The following is a 23,627-nucleotide window of genomic DNA, read 5'->3' on the forward strand; positions in this document are numbered from 1 at the left end:
CGAATCCGACGGTTTCTGTCGGATCTTGGAGAAGCGGGTGACAAAATTGTGTGACAGTGTGCGACCAAAATTGAGAGCAATAATGTCGGAACTTTATTGATCCTGACTTTTCCGTTTGATAGCGGCCTTTACCCGCCCCCTCTTCTGCCGGCCCCCGCTTTGAGCTCCTTGTCCGGAACGGTTCCGCCGCAGGATGGCCCCGTAGGAGCCTGTTGAAAGCCGAGTCCAGCCCCCGGTTTTAGGCTGGATTCGGATTTGATGTCCTGGGAGCTTGATGCTTACAGTGGATAACACAGATGCTGGGGTTTCCATGTAACATTGATTTGATGCTGTTTGAATTGAACATACGGAATAGCTGAAGTGCAATCATTATCGACCTTGATCCGTGCCAACTACCCAGTAATATGGTCTCTATCGGAACTGCTTTATGGATCTTAGCTGCGATTACTTGGTGCCAATGCTGGATTCCAAATAGAGCCCAAAAGCTTGTTTTTCTAAAGACCTTGGTTTAATAGGATTTATTACTGTCATGTGTCAATATTTCTTTATCTCTTTTCCTCTGTTGCAAATAAAATTGAGTGGCCCGCAAGATACATGCAGTGGTTTTGTAGCTTGCACAGACTGCTTCTATGCAAGTCCCTTAATTTCAATTTACTGGTAGCTTCAGGTTCTCGGTGCGCGCATACGGATGACCTCGGGGTATAATTCACCCAGAGGTTTGGATAGCTGTCCTACAAAGACTGCCAATATATCCTGCCGTTCCTCAAACATCCACTGTAAAGTGGCAAAATTCTGAGCCAATATACATACTGATCGCCAAGTCTGATTTTCGAGGAGAGCGTCCTCTTTTTCTCCTTTCACACGACACGTATTGGTAAGGATCTGTTGCAACACGGCTTTGCAACTGTCCCAATGGATTGTAAAAGATTCGGGGGGTATTATTTCCCTTGCTTTGGCACCAATATTGTCCATCAATCTGGCAAACCCCTGTTCTCCAAAACCATGGTGGAAGAAGTCCATGAAATCCATTTCAATGAGATTTCTGTGGCTGGCATGCTTGGGCGGGAATGCTGCTTCGAAAGCCGCTCTCATTTCTGGGTGCATTCCTGCTATCTCGCCCACAGGACCTGGCTGCAAACTTCTGTCTTTAACCACGCAAGACTCTAGTGCGCACATTGCCATCCAGGAGTCCATAATATTTTTCTTGGTTGTCGGTAAAGGCTCATTTGTAGTCTGAACAAGGCAGACAATCCTATCCAGAGCAAGCATGAAGTCATTCACGATTCTGCCTGATTGCTCTCCGGATAGTTCTGGTACATTTTCCTTATTTCTTGGTGCATAGTTATCATATGTATATCGACTCCCTTGGCTTTCCCATCGTTCTATTCTGGCTGTACTGAACGAATCGCATGACCTCTTGGCTTGCTCGAAGCACTTTCGACTTCGGACTATGATCAAGGATTGTGCGTGGAGGAGTGAGTAAGAATTGATGATTTGATGATGTTCTGCCGATAATTTGCCAATATTGACTCTCCATGCCTCCGTTGCTGGCCATCTTATCTTCCCTCTCCTTTGTTCTGGCACAGGAATGCTGGTGATATCCTTATGAGGCGCGCTTTTTAGCAAAGAGTTTTCTGGATATGGAATCTTCCTCTTGTGTAGAATCTCGGCGAACGGTGACTCCCAACAGCGAGATTCATCGCAAAAGATTATGGCAATTTTTGGACTGATTGGAAGGATAATATGTTTGACATCGTCCAACGTCATCATGACGAGCTGGAGTCTTCCATCTTCCTTCTCTTCTGCCCCCATATAGGACTCTGTATCGCCTTCAAAATCCACTAGGCTTTCATTAAGAAAGAATTCATGACCATCGGCAGCTTTCCAAATTTGAAGAGAATATCGCTCGATATAATGGCTATATGTGCGTGCCCAAGCGTTCTTGTTAGCATCAGTCAGAAGATCCTCATGACTGGTTTGCAAGAGGTACTGCAAACCCTCAAGCCAAAATTGTGATGGATCGTCGGATTGACCTTGATTTCGTGCTTGTTCGAACATTTCTTGGAACATAAAGTCGTTTTTTCGATAAGGATCAGCTATATCGTCTCGAAAATACTCAGATCGTCTCCTGGAAAGGTCCATGAACTTGAAGAGGATTTGAATGTCTTTTTCAAGGATGTCGATATGGTCAAGACTCTTGGCAACGGCGTCCCTTATTTTACCGAATATTTGGCTTGATTTGCTCTCTAGGTCGCTGAACAGCTCTTCGATGTTTCTAGGGTTGGCGCTACTCGGAAGATCATAGAGGTTGTACTCCCCGCATGTCTTACTGAGGTTCGCGAGTTTGAATCCCCCCCTTGGAAGTTCGAGGACATGTAACAAACCATCTTTGGCAGATCTATAAAATGATTAGATAGATTTAGAATAGAAGACTAAGGTGCCTCCACCTTCTGCCTATACTCTCTGCGAAAGTAAAGTGCTTCAAAATGAAGCGAGGTATATAATGCTGGTATTGAGGTCGTTCCATTTGGAGCAAATGATTAAGGAAAATTTGGCTTTGACGATAAACAGTCTCGCTCTTATTTTTATATCAGTTTCATACCTCAACGTTATTGCGCGCAAGTGTCGGAAGAAACGTATATACAATTGTGCATCGGACAATGAGTCATTTGCCGGACGGCGACATCAATCCTCGAGCCTGTGTAGCTACTAAGGTATCCTAAAAATGTAATATCAGAAGCAAGAGAGGGGTAGTCAAAGGATTTTAGATTCAATATGATTTGCTATCCAAAACTTCCTACGGTCTGGTTTAGTGCGACCCCAGATACCTCTGGCCAAAGACCCGATCCTCAGCCATAGAGGTATCTCTGGAAATATGTCTTTCATGAGGATAACTGACAGTCGGGCGTGAGATTACACCTAGGGAATCTGGACCTTATGATAGATGACTTTGAGATCACTTTAGGAGACCACGAGACCGTCGTGAATTGGAACGCATCTACCCAAGTTGACGCTGTTGTGGCCGTAATAATTGAGAGCGCATTTGCATGTATCAAGGCTAAGACGATGTCGCATTGAGGCGTTGAATCAGGCAATACGTACATGGTATTGTCAAATGACTTCGCGGTTCCCGAGAGGTCGCTAGAAGCCTAGATGTTTCGTTACGTCGTATTTACTACACCACATGCAGTGAGGTGCGCATTGCATGAATTCAGCGGCCAATAACATGGATTGGCTGTATCTCCAGTACTAATACCCATCTCTAAGCGTGTCCTCGATTGGCAGTCGAGAACAGGTGTCTTATCCGACGAAACGCAACTGCAGCATGGCGTATGTATTCCGTAAAAGATATTTATTTAAAAAGGGAATTTTTACAAATTTGAGTTTTATATTTCGATCAGCCAAATCGACAGAAATGTCTGAAAGTGTTAACGCGGCGTTTGAGGTAAAATTGCATGCTGCCTCTTTCTTCTTGGCAATGCAACCTTGGTGGTGGCATCTAAGAGCAGTGAATAAAGTATTGGCATTTGTGATTTTCATCGTATGGTATGCGATATAATTGAAGTGCATGCGTACAATTCACTCCACTCAGAGAAAGAGTGTGATTTCCGACATTTGTGAAACATGCTCGATGCTCAATTTCATCCCGTAACTTGTGTTGAATTCACCCTGCCATTCCCTGCATTTCGTATACCCATTCGCATAAATGCCACCCTAAACTGACATCCAACCATTATTCGTACAGCCCGTCATTCCCAGCCTCCTTTTGACCATCCGTCGAATTTTGGCGCCCTTGGCTGTTAAAGAGACATGAGATGCTGAGAGATGGATGCTTCACCACGCCTGAGCTGCCTAACCTATACTGTCCATATATTTCACTCTCCATGTTCTACACTCGATATCAGTTAAGAGCAATTATAGAAGACATCACATCACACGGGTGAGAGTGGCTTACCGCATCATATACTGGAAAAAACACTTGATGCATGCCCCTATCTTTCGAGTCTATCTTTCTTTCGCGCGTCGCGATATTTGGCTGGGTGTCACCAATCATATTAGACATATATTCATTATCTCATAGCAACTCTCCGAAATACCTCTTCGAGATTCTTTTTGAAGCCTTGTTCATCCTTGAGAAATATTACGATGATACGGTGCTTCGAGGAGATGTGTGGATGGTGTTATGGATGCTGCTCTATGGCGACTTTGGTACCTAGTCAATAAATAACACAGAGAGGACAAGCCTCTGCTGTGGTTAATTCCCTGCAGTGGAGAAAGCAGAAGGGGGTAATCATTGAAGAATCCAAAAAAGAAATCATCCAAACTGAAATATCGCAATCGTTTTGTCGTGTGAGATTCGAGCCATTGCGGGGATTAGGGTAGTCGGAGACGGGTCGCATATATGGATTTGCATGTGCGCGGTATCGGGATTTCTTGGGGAGAAGACGACAATAGTGATGACAATGATCGCAGGAAAGGGTGTATTTCGAGCTTGCAATTGACGAGATTGGAACTTTTCATGCTTTCCAGAATTTCCGTAGGTTCGACGAAGATCCGGATTGAGTCGTGTGGTGGAGGTCGTCTACGGGCCATGGTGAAGTGCCTACGCAGTAATATGGTCAGCCGCATTGCAATGCGTAAGACTGCGTGTATCGGCTCTTTAAGGTATCATACAAATTTTGTTGAATGAGAGTTAAAATGGGGGCTTCAATCGATCCAGCAACCGGTTTAATACTCTATTCATCCTTTCAAGGTATATCCTTATTGAGTCGACAAAGTTCGGTGGGTGGCGCATGGGTAATGTTCCTGGCCGTGACGAAAAGCGTTGCTCGTTTCCCATATTATTTAACTCGGCGTCTATGACACCACATTTCCATCAAAATATTCAAAGCATTCATCGCTAGAATCCATATCGGCGGTCTATTGGGTTGTATTCACTCGTATCGCGGTCTGGGTATCACGTCTCGATGGTCGGCAACGTTCACTCATAATTGTCGATGGAAGGCGAAACGAATCGTGCAAGGGGTTTCAGTCGAATACGGCCTGCATTTCCTGAATCCTCGAAGCAGTCATATGAGCATTTTGCCCATGTCGCAGGACTGTTGTGGACTGTCTAGGACATCGCCGACCTCCACCTGTGGCAATGATGCCTGGATTACAGGGTAACGGACACGCAATATCCCTCAGTCGGGTAGGATGGATGAATCGGGACGAGCATCGTCGGGAAGTTTAGGGACGGCATCTTTCAATTATTGTCACAGGTTGGTTTCGAAAATAGGAAAGGGAGGTGGCCGGGGCCATGACGTTGAACGACTCGAAAGTTTGGTCAACTTGCAACATTAGTATGTGTGCATATGTCAGGCGAGCATGCGCGCTGGGAAAACAGTAACAGAAACAAAAGAAAAAGCCTTTGGGTTTTTCGTTTCGGCTGTTTCGTCTAACTAATGACACGATGCATTGGAGTGATTTAGGCGTCCGATTTATGGAAGCTAGGAGCTTTGGGGGGGAGTTGCGAGCGTCGTATTGACTGGGCAATGGGGTCGTTTGACGGTGGATTCTCAATTTCCGGTTCAAGTCACTGTCACCAAATTCAGACGCAAGGGATGCCGTGCTGTGCATGTTATATCATCTTTCGCATCGGTCCAGTGTGGAAGTGAATTGGTCTTGGAGCTGTATCCTGTGATCAATTGACTCTCGGGAGTGCTCGCGGGATCACATCGTGTGGGCTGTTTCGTGCTGACGTTTGACGGCAAACACGCGATGCATCGTGCTATAAGGCCCACAGCGGGGCTCGGTGTGCAGGCCGAAGGTCCCGCAATAGAACCACTGTCTCTCCTTGGGAAGATTGCTGAATGCTGAGCGTATGATTTGGACGCCATTCACAGGCCATGCAGGATGAAAAAGAGCGGGAGATGCAAGGCGCTGCTTCCGGGGGGAGGGAGGCCATTTTGGATGAATGTCCTGCGTGTCTTCAGCCGCTGCGGAGTAAATGCTTGCGTCCAAGTTCCCTACATACTGTACACTGAAACTGTGTCCCCTGACCTCTACAGAGCCAATCACCACCTCGCCTCTCATCTAAACCCAGACAGGTAGTAAAATGGCTGCTGCAACACAGTCCGGATGCGATTCAGTCGGGCGACTCGCCGGATGTTATTGGACGGGATATACGGAATGGAGGGAGTACGTCACTTTTTCGAGACAATGGCGGGTTCAAGTACCGGATACCTTACGTAGAGCGTTGTGGGCGCCGTGGAGCCAAGTACCCGATCCACTCGGAGAGATCGGCCGGTGAGGGGCTAGGGGGGCGATTTAGTCACATTGGATGGCTGATTGAATTCAATTCGTGATGCCACGGCACTTGTTCATGAGCACATCCAGAGGGAAACCCAGGGAAAATCGTCGTGCATCCAAACGAAAAACAGCCCACGGCACTTTGCAACCTCTTCCCCTGGCGCAGGCTCTTTTTTTTCTTCACTCGGTACTCGTTTGCGCAGTGGGTCTGCTTCCCCAGATTCTTTCCCCGGATTTGGGTGGATATTAGTGCATAAGCACCTGCTAAACCTAATCGGGTACCACAAGACCTAGGTCCAGCCATCGCCAGTGGTATCATTGTCACGCGATCCAATGCTCATTCCCAGTCCGGGAGAAGGAAGTCGTTACCCCGCCCGGGCTGCGTAAGGGGCAGGAAATGGCAATGGGATGCTCACTCACGGAAGCGAGTACCACCGTGCCTGCCTGCCTTTATCAAGCCACTGTTTCCCCTCTCTCCAACCTTCTCCTCTTCTCTTTTCTTCTCATCACATCCCAACCATCTTCATCCATCGTCTTTGATTCATCAAACAGGTAAATAGCCCTGATAGGCCCTTTTGGCATCATCTGCATCTCTGGCTTACACAGTCAATCCAGCTCTTGGATCCGTTCTGATCCAGCCAATCAACCATCGCCATGTCTGAACCTCTCACCAAGGTCGACTCCGCCGTTCAAGGCCTGTCATCATCACCGCCCAAAGAGAAGGGCCATAGGAGAACAAGCTCTAGCGCGGCTGGTGTTATGACCATTGCTGAAATCAGTAAGTTGCTTCGTAGGCTTGCGTAGCTGATGGTTTCTTGTTTACTGACACTGCACAATAGATGAAAGCCATGCTCCTCTAGAACTCGCAATAGAGACACAGCAGACAGCGTGGTACGTTTCCATTGCCTGGGCAATCAGCATCTAGTCATTGTCATTCATCATTCCACATCAACTAACACCTCTTCCCAACCCAGGAAAATAAATCAGCGGCCCAAGGATCTCGACAATGATCAGCTGCTACAGGTTCCCCTCACCAAGCCTCCCATCAAGAGCATAACATTGAGGTTCCCCCATGGCAAAGAAGTCGTGGCTCGAAACCTGAAGGGCCTGACAATAGGTGACGCCCTGTCGGCCATTCACAAGGCGAACAAGAACCGAGTGAGTCTTGAACATGCATCCGAACTTTCCTTTCCAAAGATCTGTCGACTAACGTTATTGGCAGGCTGATGATGAGCTTGATAATCCGTATCTCAAGGGCTTCGCATGGGATCAGGGCGAGAGCTACTTTGAAGTACATCTCCAGAGCCAGCCGGCGACGGGCTCGTCAAGCGGCGGTGGCGGTGGCAAGAAGAAGAAGAAGTCCAAGGACAATGACGAGTAAATGAATATCCACCCATCCTAATGTCTGTTCAATAGTTCCTTCAATTGTTTTTTTGTTTGGCTTCGCCTGGTTCGTGCGAGTCGGCGCCCGGGATATTGCAACTAGATGTTGTTGGTCGGGATATGATGACGCGATTGCTGGATGCATCGCTTATGTACTCAATTTACTTTCACCGGAACGGAGTGTTTTACACTCTTAATGTATAACTTGAAATTCTACTTTTCACGATCTGCCTTCCCCAACTGAAAGCGTGTGCCTCATGTGTCTTGTTCCTGAGCGATTATGATCTGCAGAGGCGGATAAATATGAATTCTTGTCAGCTTCCCCTCTTTCTCACGTCGATTGATGCGGGGTTACAGGCGACCGACGGAGTTTCTACCTTCTACAATGTACACAGTAGTTGCACGGCAGCAGCCACATTGACGCCCTTGATTGCACATCTCCAGGGACGGTCCAATCGAGTCGAGGGATGGCGCCTGTTATGATGAGTCTGGCGGCAAGCACCTCGAACCCCCTTGTGTCTGGAATGCATCTGTTTAACCATGACGAGCTACGGGGTTCCTGGTATTGGGGGCTTCTATTGTCGGCAATTTAAAAGCCCGGAGAGTACGTATGAGGGGATGTGCGGAGTGTTGCTACGGCCTCGGTTCATATGGGCTGCATCAATGCAACCAACCACCTTTCGTCTCGTATTGTTCTGGAGTATGGTGAGAGGAACAGTGACTACTACATGTAGGTACTGTAACAATATGTACGTACCTACTTGACACGGCATATGAGAGAGAAGAGAAGTCATGAAATACCCTGATATATATATGTCTGTCTGTCTGTCTCGGCTGCTTGACCCCCAAACGCAAGGCTCGCAAGGCTCGCTAGTCCCTGCAAGTTGAATCTGCGAATCCTACCCGTTGGGCAGCTATAGTAGCCAGCAACTACACATGGCAACCAGATCACCAAGACAAAGATAAGGCTGTCGGACAAACTCGACCCTTCATCAATGCAGTGTTCTCTTCCACATATGCTAACATACATAAACCAGATCTAAGTGATTACCGGCGTATATTGCTTTTGGATACAATATATAACTACTGTACTAGGTGATTAATTCCTTCTGAAATGTCTAGATCGCGGCTGGGCGCTCGGTGAAAATGTGAAGCCAGAGTGCTGAATCCTTCGTTCCTATTAATATCCAATGCTCTTATCAATACGACTATTCAGATCGTACCCCTGTTACTTAGACGGCCTTGTAGCCATATACAAATAGCCGTCCGGACTCACATGCCTTTCCTTGTGTCACGTCGGGACAATGGCTCAGAACGCTGTTGTTCAACTTGGAAGCACGATCATATAACCAATTGGAAACATGTCTATACAGTATCCAATATATTTGCAAATTGGATAAGCAGTCATCTACCTCGTAAAAAGAACTCAACGATGCCGAAGACATGGTCTAAGGTTTGGTGACCAGTCGCTGGCTACTGACGCTCGAGAGCGATAGTGATGGTGGTAATGGTATGAAGGTACACTCCATCGCTCCCAAGCAGGATCTTCGCTAGTCCTATACAGAGCAGTTGGAGGGTTGAGATTTGGTATATATGTGCTCTTTCTGCTCCCCACCTTGGAACGCGCGCTTCAGGGTCTCCATGCTCTCAGATTCAGTAAGTTGAGCGAAGATTTTTGTCCAAACCTTGATTTCGTTGTCCATCAGAGGCGGCACTGCGTTGCACTAACTGCTTTGGCAGTAATTTCGTTGTCAACTGCCTGGCTCCGATGACGATGATGCGGCTCCATGGGGCAGTGATACTTGTAGCCGCCCTCGTCGGATCCGTGTTTGGAGCAGGCAACCCTTACATTCGCGCTCATAACCAGTTCCTGAGCTTCTTCCCCGCGTCAGAAGACTTCCTACCGGGAATAATACAGAGCAGCTGCGCTGGTCAATTCGCCAACTATACGAACCAGAGCCTACCCGATGGCGAGGGGCATGCTTGGGCCGGCAAGCTGATCGACTGCGTCTTGCCGGCCTGCACGCAGGGCTATCAGAATGAGTTTACGGTTTCTGGGCTTCTCATTGGACTGTTACCGGCTGGGTTATGGCAGTTTGGCCCGTCAATGGCGGATCTAGCCTTGTTGGCGACCCGGCGGCCGGTGCTCGCTTTCCTCCTCGCCTTTGGCACGCCGTCTCCCAACTTGGGCCTACAGGGGGGTTTAATCAATCGAGACTTGGCTTCCTATGTATCAACCGTGCCGAATGTCGGGTTTCCTCGCTCGTTGATGCGAGCACCTTGGGTTGTTCGCGCTGCCATCTCCTGTGATGAGTACCTAGCCGGCATGCTCGCCACGGGGAATGTCGTCTATCAGGTCTATCGGCTCACCTACAAGGCCGTGTCGCAGGCTACCGTGAGCATCAAGATCTCCAACGTGCCAGAAACGTACATCTTATTCTTTTGGATGGTTGTCATGGCGCCGATCTTTGGCATTGCATATAGTACGCTGAGAGCGGGATACTCTATTGCGTCCTCAAAGGCCATTCAGAGGAGATCTGTCGTAGTGACATGGGTATTGGATGAATTTACCCCGTCACTGTATGGGCGACCACTACGTTTGGAAAGACGACCCGGCGGATGGGTTTACATGCATGTTATTCTCGGCTGGTTTGGCAGTGTGTTATCCATTTTGCATATATGGCTCGGGACTGTTGTCCTAGGGAGCATTCTCTTTGTGACACTGCCCGACATGTTGACCGTGGTCGAAGCGCTTGTCGGCTGTGCTCTGCTATCGAGAATAGTGCTGGCATTTGAATTACACGGTATAAAACAGGTCTCATCCAGAGAACTTTCTCGATATTACAGCGTGGATGCTGAGGGGGCTAGGGAGGTGAAACGAGATGCCGGAGGTGGGGCCGAAGAACTAGAGCCGATGCGACTCGATTGATCTTCCCGGGGCCGGGCACGGGAACCGGCTATAGTACCTGGCGGTGAAAGAGGATTTTATGTTTATGAGAAACAAGGCCCTCGTTTTTAGAGGTATAATGTAAACATGGTGGCTCAATGTGTTTTGTTCTGAAGGGTTGGATATGGCCTGATGTTCTATGTATGGTCGGTACAATGCTATGGAGGAGATGAAGAGGTTTCACCTTGTATCCTATCCCTTCCACTGAGAGGATTGATAATGACGAGATATGACTCTTGACGAGAGTAAGCTCCCTTGCTTTATAACTGCAGGGTTCCAAGCATCTGGCTGACAATAATTTGTCGAGTTGGTTGTATCAAGGTACTCGTACCCGACCACGTGGTACGTCACCACCCACCAAGCGCCGGGTCACTCACCCAGAACCCACATTCCAATCACTGCATCTCGATGCTTTTGCCCATACTACGGAGTAGATATCGACAAAATTAGAGTGTTGCTTTAATTTCGCGCGATTATTGCCCTTTTTATCTCAAGATGCGTATCAGTCATCGGCGGGTTCCAATAAACTAACCTACCTTATTCAAGGAGCTGAGCGGGTCGCTGGCCCGGGACGCGCAGCTTCTGGCGAAATTCCCCAGCCGAAACGTCAAAAAGCTTCCCCTGGGCCTGGAACATGGGAAAAAATGCTTACGCAAAAGTAAGAATGAGCAACTGATTCAGAAGTTGTCTCGGCACATTGTTGTTCCCTGGGGGCAAAGAAAATAGGGGACGTGGATGAAAAGAGAGAGAAAAAAAAAGGGTAATGTGTGGCGAGCTCGAGACGCATTTTCCTTAGCTCGGAAGCGGGACGCGCAATGCTTTCGACGGCTTGCAACGTCAGCAAACGCAAGGCTCGACTCTTGCCTGCTCAGGTGGGCAGCACATGATAAATAAAATGGCGATGAAAACTTCGTTGGGCGTGGCTTGCATACCGAGACGATTCTGGATCGGCTTCTTCCATTAGGGATTGGTCAAGCTTAAACGTGCACTCTATCCCATCTCCATCTCCCATCCCCCCTGGTGGACCGCTGGTGATGCGTCTTATACACACGCCTACATATACACATCCTCACTTCACCACTGTCCCCTCTTCTTCTATTACTCGTCCCTCTTCCTGTTGCACAGCCATGATCAGACATGCCACCTCCGCCTGGCTGTCCTGAAACCCTTAGGATACCAGAGACAGGCCTTGCTTCCCCCTCCTCGTATACGCTCGTCAAGCCGCCGCCGCCCCCGTTTCCCACCTGCTTCTCCTTCTCGCAGCAGCAGGCCAAGAACATCGAGGTCCAGCTGCCACCCCTGGTCGCCGGGGCTCTAGTTGCCGCATTTGCCAAGGCCCTGGCCGATGGCTTGAACAATGAGCTGCTAGCCCACTACTATTTCCCAGATCGGAGGGTTCGGGTCAATCTCGATCGAGTGCTGGACCGGCTCTTGTCGGTGTTCGTCAGGCAGCTGTGGGATGAGCTCTTCCGGTTCTACACCGACTCTGATCACGGCTCCGGGAGTCAGCATTCTCGTCAGGTTACTCTGTTATTCGATGGCCCTATCCGTCAACTCGTGCTTATACTAAACGGCCCCGAGACGGCTAGATGCATCCTCGACAAGCTCGGCCCGGGGTTATCGAGAAGGCCCCTAACGTGGTCGACCAACACCAAGGGAATCGACTTCCCGCTGGCTCTACAGCTGCTGTGCGGCTTCTGGCATCGCGAATTTCCCGATCAGTCGCCGGGAGGAAACCCGGATCAAATCGCCCGCGCACTTCATACGCTTATAACGACCGGGGACGCAGCCAAAGAACTCATCAATGAGATGAAAAAGGTGCTTTTGTCTCCACACTATGTCCAGATCCACTTTGCCGAGTCAGCCATCTGGGATGTTGTGTTGAGACGACCCGGCCCTCCTCCGCCTGACGGCTTCCATATCGTTCAGCTCAAGTTCGAATGCCAGTTGTTCAACCCGCTAGGTGGCTTTGGCGACCTGTCCAATACCCGTCTCGGGTCTCTACCTGTTGTTACAGGTACCGCCGCTGAGCATGTCTGCACAACTGTATCCGAGTACGTCGAGAAGCAATGGCCGAAAAGCGGACCCGTTGTGTTGAGCTGTCTTCAAGATGCGTTTACGAGCGCGGCATCTTCTCTCGAACAAGGAGATGCGTTCTCAGGCATGTCTCTCTGGGACGGTAGCGATGGCAAAGGCGCAGTTTTGCCTAGCCTGAGATTCGTTCACATAGAGACAGAAGGCTCGATGATCAGAATGAGCCTGAGTGCCAGGCTTCATACTCTCAGCGACGTCTTCCAGCAAATGTCCTGGCTTTGTGCCGCCTTGAGTTCCTCGCCGTTTCCCGGAGTGGTGGCGGAGAGCATGACGGAGGTGTCGAATTGGGTTTACTTGGATGAGAATGTTTACATCGACTGTAGTTTGAACCACATTCCTATCCCCGGCAGCGAAGCTATGCCGTGGTTGCAGCACCTGCCGCGTACTGCGATTGCGAGCGGCTTCCCTTTGCATCAAGGATCGGGTGAGGCGTAGTTGGGATATTGCATAGCGTTTTGGTACACAACTATGTTGGGAAGCATTGTATATATATAACGGGAGAGAAGAAAATGGTATATCTCTAGATATTAGTTTACAATGATACCCCCTGAATTTTTCTTTAAAACTATCGATCTCAAGGCTCATACATTCCTCGTGCCCGTTGACCCGTGAGGAGCTCTGCCTCGCCGTCTTCTTTCACTAGGTAAATATCCTCGTGTCTGACACCAAACTTGTTCTCTAGATAGATTCCCGGCTCATTTGTGAAAGTCATTCCCGTTTGGAGCACCGAAGCAGTGTTCCACTTGTTCAGATACGGAGACTCATGTGCCTTGATACCAATGCCGTGACCCAAGCGGTGCGTAAATCCATATCCATACCCGGCATCTTCAATGACAATACGAGCGGCAATGTCGACGCTGGCGGCAGTGTTGTTGGGCTTCATGGCCTTGGCAGCGGCCGTCTGCGCGTCCAGGACGATGCGCCAGACGTTTTCCTTTTCGACGCGCAAGGGGTCGGAGTGCGTTCTCCCTGACGGCGCGTCAATCATGAAGCTGCGGCAAATGTCGGACGAGTAGCCGAGGTAGTGCGCGCCGACGTCGATGACGACCATGGTGTCATACGTCAGCTTCTTGTCGCCCGTGACGAAGCCGCCGTGCGGGAGTGCGCCGTGCTCCTCGAAGAGGACAATGTTGAAGAAGAGCCCGAAGCCGATGGAGAGCATGGTCTGGTCTAGGATGGAGGTGACCTCGTTCTCCGTCAGGCCGGGGACGAGGCACGGCCGCATGGCCCGCACGGCGGCCACGGTGCCGGTGTTTACGGCCCGGAGAAGCTCGACTTCGGCGGGCGTCTTGAGCTGTCTGACGAGCTCTGCTTCGGGGCTGAGGCCGACGGTGCGGAAACCTGCGCCGTCGAGGCCGCGGACGATGTAATCGCGGATTTCCTCGTCGGCCATGAGCGTCGGAGACTCTTTGCCGGTGAAGAGCCTCGATTCGAGGAGCGTTGTGTACGGATTCCAGTGTTCTTCCCAGATGACAATGTCCAGCTCTTCGTCACGAGACGGGATGCCCAGCATGCGAACGCGGCCCTCTTCGAAATGCGGTGACAAAAACGCCGTCTTTGCGGAAACGCTGCCGTCGGAGGAAGTCTGCGGCATGATGAGCATGAGGAACGGCCGCTCCTCGGGCTCCCACGGCTCCCAATCCTGCTGCGAGATGTTGCCATAGTACTGGAACGTGTAGCCCGGCTCAAGAACGAAGGCGTCGACGTTGTTGGCGGCGAGGGCCTGCGCGAGACGGTCTCTGCGGAGGAGGAACTCGGCGGGCTGGATGGGCTTTGCGGGATCCAGGAACGAGAGGTCTGATTTGAAGTTGTTGATGGAGCATTGCTGGACTTGGGCGACGCTGGGGCGGTGGTGAGAGGTGCAGAGGGAGAAGGGGGTGTTGTGGGCGTTTTTGAAGATGAGAAGGGCTGTGAGGAAGAGGAGTGTGAAGATGGAGATGCGGAATCGTTTGGAAGATGTAGATCGGCGTCGTGATGCTTCTGGTTGTGATGGCTGTGGTGGTGATGATGATGTTGTTGGAAGGGAGGCACCCTTTTCGTCTTTAATGATACGGTAATCCATTCTGTCTCATCAAAGTTCTCCCAGCAGCCACAGAGAGCCCAACCTTACGATCAATGTTGTTGATGAGAGAGTCAAAGTTAAGATTTACATGGACACAAGCAACCAGCTCCCGGGTTGTAGTTCACGATGCAGAACATCAATGTCTCGGCTGCGACACCGGATATTTCCATTCAAAGCTATCGCATCCGAACTTAAACATGACCAACTCCAGATAAAGGCATGATCGTCTCGGGGAACTTGAATTGGTTTGATTCGTCGGCTAATAGGCTGAAAGGTGTTTTTGTCTTAAACAAGAAACCAGATTAACGTTGAAAGGGTGTGACGTATCCCCTGTAGCGCATGCTGTATTTTGTATTTCGTGCAGTCAATTTGATAGGCTGGGCTGAATTCGATGTTGCTTGATGTGGACTCTTGCGTGGGGAGCTTTTTAGTGCTTTTGTTCGTATCGTATCGGACGCGGGAATAGCTGCAATCTTGGTTGCTTTGGTTTGGTTCAATCTTGTCCCCCACTTTGGATGTCAGAACAGCTTTAACTAGTTGCAAGCCACGGATCGGCCAACTAGATTAGGAAAGCATTCAGAGTATAACATGGGATTGGCGTTGTACAATCTTCTCCCCACAAGTCACGAAGAGAAGGCGCTCATGGCTGAGCATGAACAAGAAGCTTCAGGATGGTTTAGTAGAGTGGAGAAGGGCGACATGGGCTTCGTATAGATACAGACGGCATGATATGAAGTCTTCATGTACTGTAAAAGAGCTGAACCGTCAGAAACGGACGGGTCGCCTTGGCCACCCTAGTTGTCCTAGTTATCACCACCAGACACGGAGAATGTCAGTTTGAGAGCGTTATCTGACAGGCAAGCAGTCGTGTCTTATGCCGATCTCTTCGTTGATTAACCGGATAGCGTCCGAAGGCAAGTGGCCTGTATGTGCCGCAAGATAATGTCTGCGAGAGAAGAATGCAAAAAGGAGGAGAGAGGACGGCGCATGTAAATGTAACCCTACATGCAGCCTCCCTCCTCCGCAACCCCTCTTCGTGTAAGTTGTGCTCCCGTGCGCATAGATCGAGATAAATCTACGTGAAGCTGAAGGATCTGATGTGCCAATATTAATCAACGACCACCATCATGACTGCTGGAATAGGGGAGACGGAGGCTCCCAAGCCAGAAAATACAATCTCTGACTCCAAGATTGAAACTGTTGGCGAGCCAGTAGCCGCAGAGATCACTCGAGATGAGGAGCTACCAGAAAAAAGCAAAGAAAACGTCGATGTTGAAGCGGGGAGCATAGCAGAGTCGGTCAAGGGATACTACAGCAAGCTCTCGGTCTGGTTGATGGTTCTCTTCTCAGGTCTGGCCATTGGATCTGATGGCTAGTAAGACATGACCCTTCTTCTCATGGTATCTAATAACAGCTCTCGGTCTAATCTCATCATAGCAATGCCGCTGTCATAGGCAACGTCGAGCTTCTCCTCGGCGCCATCTACCCAGATGACCTAACCAACTCCATCTACTCGCGCCTCAGCAACGCCTTTCTCATCGGCATGATCATCGGCATGCTCTTCTTCGGTGTCGTTGTCGATCAACTTGGCCGCAAGACGGGCGCCGTGGCCACCACCATCCTCCTCGTCCTCGGCATCGCCATGTCCGCTGCCGCCAACGGCACATCCCCCAAGGGCCTCTTCTGGATGCTCATCATCGCCCGAGGCGTTGCCGGCGCCGGGGCCGGAGGCGAGTATCCCGTGTCCGGCGCCGGTGCCGTGGAAGCTACCGATGAGAGCGGCCAGTACCGCAAGCACCGCGGCTTCATGTTTGCTATGCTGGCTGATCTTTCTTCTGATCTTGGATATGTCTGGGGAGGACTGGTTCCTCTCCTTTTACTGCTCTGCGTTGGTCAGAGAGAGGACAAGTATTATATCGTTTGGCGAACCTCTTTTGCTCTCGGTGCGATTCCTCCGCTGGGCATCTTTTGGTTCCGCATGCGCATGGCCGTTGCTACAGCCTATCGAAAGTCTGCCATGAGAAAGCAGCGGGTGCCGTACTGGCTGGCTCTTAAGCGGTATTACCGGCCTCTTATAGGAGCTGCAGCCAGTTGGTTCCTGTATAATTGGATTTCAATCCCTTTTGGAATCTTTAGCTCAACCATCATCAGCCGTGCCAATGTGGGACAAAGTCTTGTCAAAAATCTTGGATGGGGTGTTCTTATCAACTGCTTCTACATCCCGGGACCCTTTTTAGGTGGCTACCTGTCTGATAGGATTGGCAGACGGCAGACAATGGCCCTAGGGTTTGCCATGCAGGCGATACTTGGGTTTATCCTGGGTGGTGCAATTGGCCCTATCCAGACAGTATTTCCTCTGTTTGTCGTGCTCTATGGGATTTTCTTGACGCTTGGCGAGGTGGGACCTGGAAGGTATGTATCAACTTTATTATCTCTGCCTTTCACAGACAACTAACACTTTCGAAACTCACAGTACCGTCGTCCTGACTGCCTCCGAATGCTTCCCCACGTCCATCCGCGGCCAGATGATGGGCTTCATCAGCGCCTGGTCAAAAGCCGGTGCTGCGATTGGGACCCAAGTATTCACAGCCATTCTCAACAAGTACGCCAGTAACCCCGACAAGGGAAACCAGGTGGCTTTCCTCATTGGATCGGCGTTTGCCGTGCTGGGTGCCCTCGTGGCGTACTTCGTCATCCCTGACGTGTCGCGGCGGCTGGACGACGATGACGCGGCGTGGAAGGTTTACTTGGCCGACCATGGATGGGATGCAACGTGGGGAGATGGAGAGACGAAGGATCCTGCGGGAGTGATTTTGGATCGCCAGGCGGATTGAGGGTGTTTTTGCTTGAAGCTGGTTTTGAGATTCAGGGTCTGGGTTTGATATCCCGACACTCTCTGGTAGAACACGTAATTCAAATGGTACTTGAAATTGAACATGTGATTACTTACGCCTACTCTTGAAAAAGAAAATATGATAAGAGATAATTTATAAGCATTGAATATTGATGATTATTGTGTGAGTGAATATATAGTTTCAGTGTTGTGCAACCGTTTGGGAGGGTATATACACTTGGTAGCTAGGTATAGTAATAAGATACTTATCAAGACCGAAGCTATTCATTTGCTATAGTAATAAATTTTGCCTAGATTACTTTGCCAAATATCTATAGCTGATAACCGCTCTTTTGAGGAAATGAGGATTCAGGGCACAAGGCCGACTTAAAACAATACTGTGATGCAGAGGTATCATCATTAATAACATAGAATATATAGGGTTCAACGAGGCAAAAGCTTGAAGATGCAAGCTATCTGACTGTAAAATCCATAAAATATAGCGTAATATTGATGCAGAATGTAAATGCTATGTGCCTTATGCTCATGAAAGCAAACAAACGCGCGACCCCATTCACCTGCGTCAACCTCTTGTTCACTCTCCGCTCACTTTCAAACCCCCACAGTCAAGAAGCAACAAACGGAGATTGAGGTTAAAAATTAAAGGGGACCAAAACCAATCACTGCGTTAATTTTCTCTTTTCATCTTTGGAGAAATTTTGGGTTTTCCATATACAGTTCAACTTTGCTTTGCTCGTTCAACATCTTCTGAACCGTTCCCCTTGAGGACAAAGCCTCACTGTTAACGAAATTCCATGCAGTTGCTTAAATTTGACGGGAATAATGCCCCGTAATATTATTCCAGGCTCTCATCGCGGGAGAAGACGACGCGTTTTGCAAGACTTCGACCCAAACCTCAGCGATCCCGATGACAGCCCTTCTAGTCCCGTCACTTCCACTAAGAATGTGATGGAAGGGAGGATAACCCGACGCTCTTTGGTATACCCCGGCCAATACCTCGACCCCAGCGATGAAAGCTCTTCTAGTTCCGTCTCTTCTGCCAAGAATGTAATGGAAAAGCCTCAATCTGCAGACGGAAAGGTGTCAACATCAAAGAAAAGAGACAACGAAAATAAAGATCACAGGGTCTCAGAAGCTTATCTAAAGGCCAATGCGGAACTTTGTTTTGATAAGAATATCGGAGGCAAAGCCGCCGCCGCAAAGCCCAAGAACATCTCCCCGTCGGAGGCTGAAGCCAGCAACCCATATTCCGGTCGATATCCGGTATCTCGCCAAGTCTTTGATCTCGAAAAGAGAGCTCAAGAGTTGCAGGAAAAACGCGACTACTTCCAGAACCAGTGCAATGAGCTCACCTTGATCGTGGAACGTCTAAACAAAGCGACAAAGAAGGAGAGATCTGACCACGAAGCGAAGTGCGCGAGTCTCAAAGCTGCAAACGATGACATGGCAAAACAGCTCGAGGAAGAAAAAGACAAGGTCAAAGAGCTCGAATCCAAGAACGAGAGCCTTGCCAAAGACCTCGCCGCTGCATCTGAAAGAAACGCCTTCCTCACTAAGATGCTTGAGGAAAAGACCTACGAGTCGTGGATATTCCGCTGTGCCCTCGCCGTCGTCTTCAAGTCCACACCGTCCACTAGAGAGCGCGTCTCGATGCGAAAGCTCATCTGCGACTGTTTCGCTGCTCTCAAGCAGAAATACCAACAAGATCGTGCTCTCCAGCAGGGAGACCAAACCCAAGATCAGAACAATAGCAACCGCGTTTCCGAGGAGGCCGCCCAAAGAGATGAATCATCTTTGTAGCAAGAAGAAAGTATATATCTCCCTGACACTGGAGACTTGTATTCGGATTCGGAAGAAACGCCCCTCAGAGAGATAGCAGCGAAGAAGAAGAGACCGCGAGTGGCGGAGGAAAGAGATAGCCGAGTTTCCAGCGACGACTCGGAAGAGAAGTCACTTAAGAAGAAAACGGCGCAGAAGAAGAGGCCACAAGTGGTAGAGGAAAGGGATAGCCTAGTTTCGAGCGATGACTCGGAAGAGAAGCCCCTTAAAATGAAAGCAGCACAGAAGAAGAGAGCACGCGAGGCGGAGAAGAAGGATAACCGAGTTTCAAAGGAAGACTCCGACGATGACGACCAGCCTCTTTTTAATATCCTGAAGAGGAGAGTCAAGAAGCTCAAGGTCATGCCGTCTCGCGAGAAGTCGTTATCCTTTGACTGAGGCACTTCCTTCATCCTACCTGAGGCACTTCCCTCATCATATCTGTTTGATGCGAGCCCTTGGTATGCATGTTCACGAGCAGATTGCTATATCTCCGATGTCAGCGAAAGATAGATCAACTACTTGTTTCGATAATATATAACGAGAACTGGGTAATACTATAATTGTTGGTTCATAAGTCATTATTTCTTGATGGTGAAGCCGAGACATAACTCGGCATCAAACTATTTTAGCTTGTCTGTGCTGTGAAAGAAAGGGCAAAGGGGCCAAAAGAAGCTATTTGCTAAGGGCCATCGGTCTTTTTGCCGCATCCAGAGCTTAGAAAAAGCAGAACATTGAGTAGAGCGGAAAAGAGAAAAGGAGAAAACAAAAGGAAAAGCTCAACCAATTTTGAGAGTCAACGCAAGAGTCTCGCTAATAAACACCAAAACGCCAGTAGTACCTCCCACTCAGTACCAACGGAGCCCGAATCTTCCATACCTAGTATACCCGTCCGTCTTGCAAATATAATCTAGTCGTTTATAGTCGATGATTACCCCTGGTTGTCATTCCCTGGTCGTCCGCTTGCCGCGCTCTCGCCCACCTTGACCTCCTCGTCAGGGACTCCAATGCTTACTCCGCCAGCTAAGCTTGTGGTGCTCTGCCTTGCTCGCTCACGGTCTCGGCCATGGCCATAGATGCTCTCTCGAGGGCCCGCGATACTAACGCCGCCGCCCGGCGCAACGCTTGCACTTGCTGTTGTGCTCGCGCTGTCGCTCCTATTCCTGCTCGCATCACTCGATCGCCTCTCGCGAACGAGCCTCTCCAGTTCTCGGATACGTCTCTTGAGGGCCTCGTTCTCCTTCTTTGCGTTATCTAGCTCCTGTCGATAAAAGGCTGTCTCTTCGTACCGCAAAGTCGCGGGCATCAGGCCGGGGCTCATCTGGTCACCCAGAACGGAGCTACCGGGAGTAGCCACCACAGAGCTCATCATAACGGAGCTAGCAGCGGCAGGGTTCCTCTGCTGATGAAAATAGGTCGAGGGATCTATAGAACTTGGTGGCGCGGGTGATCCAGTCTGGCTTCTGCGAGAAGCGCTGCTATTCTGTCGAGAAAGCGATGCCGGATGGGATGTTCGGGCTCGGGCTTCGTACGACGAAGCAAAGTTGGGGAAAGTCTGTGATGTAGAAGAGGAGGTTCTATGGTGGCGACGCGAGGTAGGAATCGAGAATCCGGAGCCAGATAAGAGCGACGATTCGACAATGGGGTCGTGGGAAGAAGTAGCATTCGACGTCGACGAGGCGTTTGAAACGACCGACGCATTGTGGGCGGCCCGAAGCATCGAGAGCTCGCGAGTCAGACGATTCACCTGTCGATGGTCAGTCGATGGTTGCGCCATGGCTATATCATATCGCCATCATGTGTCACATACCACTGCCTCCTGCTCCTTTTCCAGCTGCATGTGAAGCTCAGAAGCCGTCAGAGGCCTCGGGTGTCGCAGAGGTCCCGGGCCTGGCCCAACGGCGGCATCGGCTGAGCCCATGTGCGACTGAGGCGGGGGGAAGCCGGGAGACGGGAGAGCCTGCGAGGGAACGTGCTGGTTGACGGCGGCCTGGTTGGAAGGCAGGATGTTGACAGACGCGGAGGGCGGCGATGATGCGGATTGCAAGTTGGCGGACTGACGACGAGAAGGTGTTCCGCTGGCCAGGACGTGAGGCGAGGGGGGCACCGAGTTGAGATCCGGCATCTTTGCTTTTGTAACGGAGCGCACCCTTTTTTTTCTTCTCTATCTCTGTTGATCGGTTCCCTTATCCCTTCCTTTTTGCTCCCGCTGTTGGCCGGATCTTTACGCGGTTTTAATCTCGTTCCACGTTCCTTGCGGATGGCGGTGGCTATTCGGGTCGGCAGGGCTTCTATCGGCGCAGAGACAAAGACGGCAAACGAGATTGAAGATGCGGTGTGTCGTTGAAAAGCGTCCGGGCAAGGTTGAGACAAGAGAGACGTGCTCCCCGAGGTCACCAGATTTGTCGATACGGGCCAGGCACCCCCTTCGGTGGGAGGAGCGGCACTATTAGGTGCGGGGTGAGTGGAAATGTGGTGGCCGCGGGCACTAAAAAGTTACCCGACCAGCCCACTAACGGCGGTGCTTTTAGGGGTTGAGATTCAGTGTTGGTTTGCATTAACGCTGAGGGGGACAAGCAGCGCCTCCATAAGTTGGGCACTATTAAAGTTTCCAGGTTCGTTCCATTGTTCCAGTCGCATTGGTGATAATTAGCTCCGTTGGGGCTTGATGATGTGTGCGCTCTACCAATACCTTTATTTCTTGTGGCGAAGCTGCGTAGACGATAGTAGACGGCTAGAAAAGTTGCGGTTTTGAAACTGATACGTGGCTCAACTGCTAATACCACCTGACATGCTCTTTAGGTAGTATCAATGACATATATCGGAAGAGGACTTTAGTTCCTTGTGCAACCTGTCCTTGTCCTATTAGCTCCTTCTTGTACTCACTAACCAGAATAACAACTCGAAATGTCCTTCATCAATCAATGTGAGATATTCTTCTTAAGCTTATCGCAGCCTCGCAGCTTATGCAGCATAAACCAACAGGAGCACACCCACCTGTGGGGTTATAAACCAGGGGCTCGCCTTCGTTCGAGAAATTGTCTAATAACACCGACTCCTTACCTCGACAACTGAGATACACATTGCATCGCCATGCACCTATATTGTTACATGACGTCTGGTTGTCCCGATTAATCATAATTAAAACTGGCTGGCACGAGATGAGTCCCATCCCATCAAACCAGTCATACCGTGGGTATGTGCCGAAGAAGCGATTGCTAGACGACTGTCATGACGGACTTTATACTCCGTATAAGTTGTGGGCACAGTTGCCAACATTACTTGGAACCACAACATCGGTTAGAAGTAGAATTCCAAGGCAACAAAAAGGGCCCAATGAAATAATAAACTTATCTTACAATGCTCCATATTTGATTTTCGCATATCTCAGAACGGTGAGTATTCTCTTATCCGTCTCATCGGTTTGCGACATCAACATGATGCAATCGCCCGCCAATGACGGCTCTGACGTCAACGCCATCTACCGCATCTTTGCGTAATACATTTAAACAGCGAAAACCAAAGCAATCCAATCTCTACTCTTCTCCAAGTACAACATTATTTGGAAAATACGTCCAACAGCTCCAAAAAGCTTCTTCATCACCAATTCCATCAACTGCATCACCAAATCGCCATGCCTGAGGGACGTCAATCTCCTCCTCCCGAGCGCCAATCCGCCGCCCAAATAGGGGAATCTGGATCCGGCAAGTCCTCAGATATCAGCAAGACCAGCCAGAAGGACCCAAAGTCCCAGCTTGACGTGAGTAAACTCAATTTATCTTATCGCGGATGAACTATCTCTGACCAAAACTTGTGACAGTGTCTTTCATCGAACCCCAAGGGGCCGATGGACGATGTGCTTAAACACAAGTTCTCCAGGGAGCCTGGAAACTGTGAGCAGCGCTAATTAGAGCGACTCGTATACCGCAGTTCGCGACTAATCATTGACATAGACACTCCGTTGAACGCTTAGGAGAATAAATTGGCATGTTCTTGTTGTACAATAGTCATTCATAGCATCAATCATTGCATCGCTATACTATACTATCCTTTGCCCGTGATTTGAAACCGTAAAACTCGTATAAGAAATCATCTGAACGGATCATAAGAAGAAAGACTACTAATAATTTTCACAACTTGTAACACAACTCCATAACAATTCCATAACTCTCGTTCAT

General features: G+C 49.6%; 9 protein-coding genes across 9 annotated transcripts; 6 read left to right on the forward strand and 3 right to left on the reverse strand.

Moving 5' to 3' along the window:
- Nucleotides 1-663: 663 nt before the first annotated feature.
- Nucleotides 664-2,527, reverse strand: M431DRAFT_494253 (hypothetical protein; the record flags this gene model as incomplete). The annotated part of the gene is made up of 2 exons (XM_024917228.1): nt 664-2,398; nt 2,448-2,527. The coding sequence occupies 2 exons, from the start codon at nt 2,525-2,527 to the stop codon at nt 664-666; spliced, it is 1,815 nt and encodes a 604-aa protein (XP_024775492.1).
- Nucleotides 2,528-6,452: 3,925 nt separating this feature from the next.
- On the forward strand, nt 6,453-7,792 carry M431DRAFT_507477 (hypothetical protein). Its single transcript, XM_024918973.1, has 5 exons — nt 6,453-6,843; nt 6,907-7,069; nt 7,131-7,182; nt 7,266-7,449; nt 7,514-7,792. Exons 2-5 carry the CDS (start codon nt 6,946-6,948, stop codon nt 7,670-7,672), a joined length of 519 nt encoding a protein of 172 aa, XP_024775493.1. The 5' UTR covers nt 6,453-6,843; nt 6,907-6,945; the 3' UTR covers nt 7,673-7,792.
- Nucleotides 7,793-9,448: 1,656 nt separating this feature from the next.
- On the forward strand, nt 9,449-10,603 carry M431DRAFT_494257 (hypothetical protein; the record flags this gene model as incomplete). Its single annotated transcript, XM_024917229.1, has 1 exon — nt 9,449-10,603. One exon carries the CDS (start codon nt 9,449-9,451, stop codon nt 10,601-10,603), a length of 1,155 nt encoding a protein of 384 aa, XP_024775494.1.
- Nucleotides 10,604-11,758: 1,155 nt separating this feature from the next.
- Nucleotides 11,759-13,150, forward strand: M431DRAFT_83064 (hypothetical protein; the record flags this gene model as incomplete). The annotated part of the gene is made up of 1 exon (XM_024923262.1): nt 11,759-13,150. One exon carries the CDS (start codon nt 11,759-11,761, stop codon nt 13,148-13,150), a length of 1,392 nt encoding a protein of 463 aa, XP_024775495.1.
- Nucleotides 12,804-14,777, reverse strand: M431DRAFT_114144 (hypothetical protein; the record flags this gene model as incomplete). Its single annotated transcript, XM_024911897.1, has 2 exons — nt 12,804-14,545; nt 14,747-14,777. The coding sequence occupies 2 exons, from the start codon at nt 14,775-14,777 to the stop codon at nt 13,290-13,292; spliced, it is 1,287 nt and encodes a 428-aa protein (XP_024775496.1). The 3' UTR covers nt 12,804-13,289.
- A 1,334-nt stretch (nt 14,778-16,111) lies between these two features.
- On the forward strand, nt 16,112-17,611 carry M431DRAFT_83682 (hypothetical protein; the record flags this gene model as incomplete). The annotated part of the gene is made up of 3 exons (XM_024923338.1): nt 16,112-16,152; nt 16,215-17,189; nt 17,251-17,611. The coding sequence occupies 3 exons, from the start codon at nt 16,112-16,114 to the stop codon at nt 17,609-17,611; spliced, it is 1,377 nt and encodes a 458-aa protein (XP_024775497.1).
- Nucleotides 17,612-18,579: 968 nt separating this feature from the next.
- On the forward strand, nt 18,580-19,848 carry M431DRAFT_494261 (hypothetical protein; the record flags this gene model as incomplete). The annotated part of the gene is made up of 2 exons (XM_024917230.1): nt 18,580-19,427; nt 19,563-19,848. 2 exons carry the CDS (start codon nt 18,580-18,582, stop codon nt 19,846-19,848), a joined length of 1,134 nt encoding a protein of 377 aa, XP_024775498.1.
- Nucleotides 19,849-20,022: 174 nt separating this feature from the next.
- Nucleotides 20,023-21,197, reverse strand: M431DRAFT_507482 (hypothetical protein). Its single transcript, XM_024918974.1, has one exon. The coding sequence runs from the start codon at nt 21,167-21,169 to the stop codon at nt 20,381-20,383; it is 789 nt and encodes a 262-aa protein (XP_024775499.1). The 5' UTR covers nt 21,170-21,197; the 3' UTR covers nt 20,023-20,380.
- A 1,886-nt stretch (nt 21,198-23,083) lies between these two features.
- On the forward strand, nt 23,084-23,422 carry M431DRAFT_494263 (hypothetical protein; the record flags this gene model as incomplete). The annotated part of the gene is made up of 3 exons (XM_024917231.1): nt 23,084-23,209; nt 23,270-23,342; nt 23,403-23,422. 3 exons carry the CDS (start codon nt 23,084-23,086, stop codon nt 23,420-23,422), a joined length of 219 nt encoding a protein of 72 aa, XP_024775500.1.
- Between the last annotated feature and the right edge of the window lie 205 nt (nt 23,423-23,627).

Source organism: Trichoderma harzianum (assembly GCF_003025095.1).
Source record: "Trichoderma harzianum CBS 226.95 unplaced genomic scaffold M431scaffold_5, whole genome shotgun sequence".
NCBI classification, from domain to species: domain Eukaryota; kingdom Fungi; phylum Ascomycota; class Sordariomycetes; order Hypocreales; family Hypocreaceae; genus Trichoderma; species Trichoderma harzianum.